This window comes from Lactuca serriola, chromosome 3 (genome assembly GCF_051521515.1).
Source record: "Lactuca serriola cultivar US96UC23 chromosome 3, Lser_US96UC23_V15, whole genome shotgun sequence".
Taxonomy (NCBI): domain Eukaryota; kingdom Viridiplantae; phylum Streptophyta; class Magnoliopsida; order Asterales; family Asteraceae; genus Lactuca; species Lactuca serriola.
In genome coordinates this window covers 298746076-298753449 of record NC_136410.1, presented here as the reverse complement: position 1 = coordinate 298753449, position 7374 = coordinate 298746076, and the positions used below count along the sequence as shown (strand labels likewise).

At 34.6% G+C, this 7374-nt stretch overlaps 1 protein-coding gene across 1 annotated transcript; it reads left to right on the top strand.

The window, feature by feature from the left end:
• Positions 1-360: 360 nt before the first annotated feature.
• On the top strand, positions 361-2969 carry LOC145094096 (UDP-glycosyltransferase 85A8-like). The gene is made up of 3 exons (XM_079032371.1): positions 361-985; positions 1692-2269; positions 2354-2969. Exons 1-3 carry the CDS (start codon positions 487-489, stop codon positions 2708-2710), a joined length of 1434 nt encoding a protein of 477 aa, XP_078888497.1. The 5' UTR covers positions 361-486; the 3' UTR covers positions 2711-2969.
• Positions 2970-7374: the final 4405 nt, after the last annotated feature.

The window sequence follows — 7374 nt, the reverse complement described above, 5'->3', positions numbered from 1 at the left end:
AATTACTAATTATAGTATTAGTTTAAATTTTACGGAGAACTTTAAATGAATGAATATATAATAAAAACGAAATTATTTTTTGAAGATGCTATTTTATAAAAAATATAAAAATCAAAACATCATATTTATAAATAATTAAATAAAAAACATAAATTAATAAATTATCATCTTCCTTATATAGATCTCTTACAAATTACTGGTAATATTTTAATGAAAACGTGGTTTTTGCATTATATATATATATATATATATATATATATATATATATATATATATATATATATATATATATATATATATATAATAATAATATCTTGAACGAGGTCTTAGATTAAATTAGGGATCCCATTAAACTATGCCAAACTTTAAAGCAAAACTTCTAGTTTTGCCCTTATTCACAACCCTCCTTACGTCCTATAAATTCCAACAAAACCCTTTTCCCTCCCCCTCACTAAATGGTAAACAAAAAGAGACAGTATTGCAGCAATGGAAAAGCCACATGCCATTTGTATCCCCTATCCAGCACAAGGCCACATCAATCCCATGATGAAACTTGCCAAACTCCTTCACTTTAAGGGCTTCCATATCTCCTTCGTCAACACCCATTACAACCATAAGCGCCTGCTACGATCTCGAGGTCCTTCCACCCTTGATGGTCTGCCGGATTTTCGTTTCTACTCCATCCCTGATGGCCTTCCGCCGTCTGATGCTGATACCACACAGTCAATCCCCGCCCTCTTTGAATCCCTTCCTAGCCACAGTTTGGAGCCTTTCTGTGAGCTGATCACTAAGCTTAATGGTGGCGAGGAGTCCGATGTGCCACCAGTGACATGTATTATCTCCGATGGGTGCATGAGCTTTACTCTTTCAGCTGCCGACAGGTTTGGGTTGCCCGAAGTACTGTTCTGGACGCCAAGTGCTTGCGGGCTTTTGGGTTACACTCACTATCGTGAACTTGTTCAGAGGGGGTATATTCCCCTCAAAGGTAATATTTATATTTGTTGTTCTTATTCTACTTGTTCTCTTAGTCTAGTAAGTAGTAATTTCCACAAACAATCTTTGTGGCACTATGATCAGCTCTTTCAATAAAGTCATTTAATTTTTTACTGTAATAAATTAAGTTTTTCATGTTCTGATCCAACATAAACGGAGATGTCAAGTTGGCATTATTTGTCGCATTGCGTGTGGAATTTTCTGCGGTATTAGTTTAAAGCTTTAGCCATTTCATTGAATATATTTTTTCAGGCAATGATATCACATTAATTAAATATTAAATCCTAATCATGTGATGTTTATTTATATATTTATTTTTTGAATATAATAAGAAAGGGTACCAAAGTTAATTGATATCTATAAATTTTAATGTCGTGTTACACAGTATTTGTTTTTTATTAAGAACTTTACTATTTAATTTCTACTATCAATTACACCATGCAAAGTTCAAAAGAGACATATTGTAAAAGAACTAAAAAGTTTACTTTTTTATTTTAATTGAAAATTTTTAATCCATTGAACATCAACTTAGCACCCAATCCATTTGACAAACATGGTCTTTCACCCATTCAACCATGTGGTTAAACTATTTATTGTGATGCTCTAATAAGTTACAGCTTAATAAGGAATTATATATTTTTTTCTATTTATGTGAATGTAACTTTGCATGTACTATTGTAATTAACTAAATGTTACAGATACGAGCGACATGACAAATGGGTATTTGGAAACAAACTTGAATTGGATTCCTGGAATGAATAACATCCGACTAAGGGACTTACCGAGCTTCATTCAAACCACAGACATAAATGACATCTTGTTCACCTATCTTATGACCGAGGCAGAGAATCTCCCTCGAGGGGCCGCTATTGTGCTCAACACATTTGATGCCTTAGAACAAGATAGTGTTAACCCTTTAATTGCAATAAACCCACGGACCTTCACCATAGGCCCACTACACTTGATGCAACAACATATTCACGATGATCGACTTAAACACATTGGGTCCAATCTTTGGAAAGAAGATGAGACATGCATCAAGTGGCTAGATACAAAAGATCCCGGATCTGTTGTTTACGTGAACTTTGGAAGTATTACGGTAATGACAAAAGAACAACTCATCGAGTTTGGGTGGGGACTTGCTAATAGCAAGAAAAATTTCTTGTGGATAACCAGGCCGGACATTGTCGGAGGCAAAGAGGCCTTGATGCCACCGGAGTTTGTCGATGAGACGACAAAGAGAGGCTTGGTAACTAGTTGGTGTCCTCAAGAACAGGTACTTTTTGTAACGTTGTTTGACTGTGCTTATGATTTATTGTTATTTTTTGTAATCATAACATTTATTGATCTGCATACGAAGGTTTTGAAGCATCCATCAATCGGGGGATTCTTGACTCACAGTGGATGGAACTCGACTATTGAGAGTATTGGCAGCGGTGTTCCAGTGATTTGTTGGCCGTTTTTTGCAGAGCAACAAACAAATTGTCGATATAGTTGTGTAGAGTGGGGGATTGGAATGGAAATTGATACAAATGTTAAGAGGGAGGAGGTGGAGGCTCAGGTGAGGGAGATGATGGATGGGAAGAAAGGGAAGATGATGAAAAGTAAGGCTTTGGAGTGGAAGAAGGAAGCTGAAAAAGCCGTTGCTATTGGTGGATCGTCTCATCTCAACTTTGAAAAATTAATTAATAAGGTTCTCGTAAGAAAGTCAAGTTGATATTTAGTTGCTCTTCATTAATATGTCAATGAAAGTTTAGAAATAGCCACTAGTTAAATTGTTTGTTTTCCAAATAAAACAACATCAAAAGCATATTGTAATCATTTTGAATTTATCATAAATAAAAGAAAAAAAGTTCACAAATGGTCCTTATACGTATGATTTTGTCCTAAAAATAGTCCTTATAAAAACCTTTTGCATGAATGGCCTCTTTGGACAAACTTTGCACTTAAGTGGTTTTTTTATGGACGTCCGTTATGGATCCATTAAATTGATGAATTTTGAATAAGGACCATTTCTGTCTATGAAACTTTGCTTAAGGATCATTTGTGAAATTTCACCTAAGGACCATTTATGAAATTTTTAAAGAAATCTATTAAATCTTGTATTGATTATCATAAATCAAATAAAAAGGAAAAAAATTAAAACATAGAAAATATAATATTAATATAAATAAAAAAAATTAGAACTTATAAACTTTAATCATCATGCAAATATATTTTATTTGATATATTAATAATTTTTATTGTCTAAACTTTACATAAAATTTTCAAACTACAATACATCATTAAATATTTTCGTTTTTTATTTTTTTATCTAAAATATTTTGAAACATAAAAACATCTTTTTATTACTTTTAATTTTTATGCTATGTAATTTTAAAGATTTATCTTTATTTTTCTGCATTGTACAAACCACATCTTTATTTTTGAGGATCATGGGATAGCAAAGATGTGATCGTGCACATCTTCTTGTTTTATGTCACTGGATCTTGGGAAAACTCTGATTTTAAATAATGCTTTTGAAACAATGACTCTTTTTGTAAACAATGTTGGTTAATGGTTGATTTTAGAAAATTTAAATTTCTTTGATTTTTGGTGTGTTACAAGACATGTCTTCACTCATGGAGACACTCATGGTTAGTTATATGTAGTTGTTTCTCGCGTGAAAAGTAAAAAATAAATAAATAAAGGCTTGAAGGTACTCATATGTAACGAGGAAGGTTGTCAAACCAATAAAACAAAAAATGATGTCTACAAATAGGTCCTTCAAGGATTATAGATAATCAAACATTTCATTTTATCTTTTAGATGAATATATACAAGAACTAAACATTTGTTTGTGAGATACGAGCACCGTAGCTAAAAGTACTACCTAAAATGCACAATGTACAAGAAGTAGCTGCCGCAGAATTTGATCTTTAAATTGTTTTGAAATTAATAAAAAACATATTGAACCCGCTGCAACAACTTTTTTTCTTTACGGTCCTTTACATTTTTATGGATTATTCAAAAACATCAAACTTACAAAAATAGTCTCTAAATTCTTCTCAACTTTACTTATATTGCACATTGTACTACATTTTTATAGATTATTCAAAAACCATCAAACTTAAAATAAATAATCCTTTAACTCTTCTCAACTTTTGATAAATCACCAACGCTTATTTCTTTTAAACTTTTAATGATTTTTAAGCTATGATATACGCATGAAAAACACACGTAGGGACTCCCGGCAAAACGCGGATCAAATATTAGTTTTAATATAATCAATAACGCAAAGTCTCTTTATGTTACTTTATCTTTTTTTTTATTGTGTCGGTTTTATAGAACTTTATACATATTTTTTATATGTTCCTCGCATTTAACGCGGGTTATATTTAGTGATAATATTCGCTATAATGTTTAAAAAAAAGTTGTCTAAATAAAACAGAAAAAATATGTTTTCCCAATAGGGTTAATGACCTAGGAGGGTAATAAGGTTTTAACTTTGTTCAAATTAGGTTCTTAAGGGTTTTTTTGTACATATTACACCAACATGGTTGTTATAACCGTTTAAAAAAGATAATAAGGTATTAGTTTTGTCAACATTAGGTCCGTAAGGTCTTTTTTTTGTACATATTATACCAACATGGTTGTTATAACCATTTAAAGATGGTTAATAAGGTTTTAAATTTTGTCCACATTAGGTCTCTATTTTTAATAATTTTATCATTTCACCTAACTATTTTACAATTTATATTAGTATCTATTTAGATGGCTTCATTATTTCATCTTCTCATTTTAGTCGCCCATTCACCACACCTACGGTTTCAATTGAAAGGTTACATAATTTTTGTCACTTTTACAAAAAAAAAAAAAACTAATTATAATCAAAGTCTTAATGATTAAGGTTACGTATGGCGCGCCACAGTTAGTTGATAAACTAGTTTATTTTGCGATCTTTTTTAAGTTGTCATGTTTGGAAAACCAAAAAATTACTTTATAAGCTAGCGTTTTAAAAAGCTACTTAGACTAGTTTTTTAAAAGTTCTTTTAATTTCCAAATATACCCCTTAATTAATTAATAAAACATATTTTTTAAATGTCATTTTATGTCGTTATATAAATTTCAGATAGCTTATAAGTCAGTGGCAGAGCCAACATTACTTTTCAGGGATACTCTTTTACTTTGGCCCTGGCTCCACCACTTGTAACGTCCCAAAATCATGACCAAAAATTTCATATTAAATCATTAAGTAAAACCATAGTTATCAACATTTTCATCAAAACATAGTTAATATCTCAAACATTATAATCAAAGTATCAAAACATCAGAGTAAAACATCCCAGTCTAAAACATTATGGTGTGTGCGATGCAGTCATCCTGAGCTATTCCCTCCACTACCGGAAGTACCTAAAACCAAAACTGAAAATCGTAAGCATGAAGCTTAGTGAGTTCCCCAACCTACCACATACCATACATATAAGCACATATACTGGGCCCCTGCCCGCTACATCGAGACTTGCCCGACATTGGGACCCGTCCGGCATCAAGCCCCGCTCGGTATACATATATGTTTCTCTTAGGCCCCGCCTGTCTCTGGGCCTCGCCCGCTATACACATACAATCACATAAACTTGCTAGTACATAAAGAAAACATACTCTAACTGTATTCCTGTTCTAAGGTCTCGTCTATCTTGGGCCCCACCGTTGGTCTACTATTGATGAGTCATGGAACCCCATCCACACTCCTGCTGATAGTGAGATACGGGCCCCCGCCCACGCTCACTTCTCTCCTATCACGGGCCCCGCCTCTACTATGATAATAATGAGATATGGAACCCTGTCGATACTCAGCTAGTGATGAGATACGTGACCTTGCCTACACTCACCTCCCTAACAGGCACATACAAGTATCAAAAAGACAACAAGTATAATCTATCATGCAAACATTCATCGGGCTTGCCCCAGCATCGGACCTTAGTCCGGAAATCCTACACATAATCATTCCTCGGGCCCCGCCCGACATCGGACCTTGGTCCGGAACATACTATTATACAATGCCTAGGGCTAACCCCGGGTCTTCATACTATACATAACTAAATGGGCTGACATTATGGCCGTAGACCCATGCACACAGTGAGGAGAGTCACCTTGCACTGTTGAAGTCCTGTTGATACTCCTTTGGCTGCTAACTGGCAATTCCCGAAATGCCGCTCCTCGGCTCCCCGAGCTATCAGTACCAAAATGACACTTAGTCACAAAATTCCCTCAAAGGTTAAACCAAGTCAAAGTCAAAGTCAACGCTACTAGTTGACTCAACTCGCCGATTTACTCCATCAACTCACCAAGTTCTATAAATCAGAATCCTGAAATCGCGATCCAACTCGTTGAGTCACCCCCTGTCTCTCCAAGTTCTCGGGCTACTCATGGTCGCGATTTGGCGAATCAACTCGTCGAGTCATCCTCAGACTCGTCGAGTTATACCATAATCAGAATCGAGACAACTCACTTCAACTCGTCGAGTCCCTTAGTATGTTAGGGTCATCTTCACAGATTAAGCCCCTACACTTCAGACCTAAGCTCTAAACTTCGTATGCACTCTGGAAATACTATTATAGGGGTAAAGTTTCCAACTTTACCCATTAATACCTTTCCTACAAGGATTAATCGTAACGCCCGTGTTTCAGGGCTAAGCATTAGTAGATGATGTAATAGTCCAGGCCACCTATTGTAACTCTTTTTGAAATAATAAATATGAAATATTTGAGTATTATGTGAATTATGTGAATTTATGCGTTTTATACTTAATTACGAAGGTATAATTAATAAAGAATAAAAATAAGCGTCAAAATTAAAGTGTGAGATAAACTTGATATCTTTACATAAAGTTGTAATGGTCGAAACAAGGATTCTGGAGATATAGAGAACGCCGAAATCCGAGTTACAACGAAGAAGTTATGACATGTCGAAGTTTCACGAGGGAACCGTCACGACACCGGGAGACATAAAAATTGAATTTACGATAGAGCGACTTTTAGCCTTGGCTATCTAAACGAGAGTCATAGAAAACATTAAACTGAGAGCGTGCATAAAAAGAACGCCCAAATATGACTTCGTATGAGGAAGTTATGATTTTTCTAAGTTTCGGCTTAGCGGGATACAGCTCGAAGTTCGAATATTAGATCGAGCGGTTTATAGCCAACACAACCTAAACGAGAATCGAAGATCCCGTCAATAGTAGCATAACGATAAAAAGACAGACGAAAACGGACGTCGGATGAAGAAGTTATGGATTTTTAACGGATCAACCCTGTCCCAGCCTGTTAATAATATAACTTTTAAAATAAAGTCAAAGTTGGCCGACGGAGTCTAAACGAAAGTTGTAGATTACGTTCCCGC

Excerpts from the sequence above, each read along its gene's own strand:
- LOC145094096 (XM_079032371.1), top strand. The coding sequence starts at position 487 with ATGGAAAAGCCACATGCCATTTGTATCCCCTATCCAGCACAAGGCCAC. Across the intron at positions 986-1,691 it reads GGGGTATATTCCCCTCAAAG|ATACGAGCGACATGACAAAT; the intron begins GTAATATTTATA and ends TAAATGTTACAG. Across the intron at positions 2,270-2,353 it reads GTTGGTGTCCTCAAGAACAG|GTTTTGAAGCATCCATCAAT; the intron begins GTACTTTTTGTA and ends CTGCATACGAAG.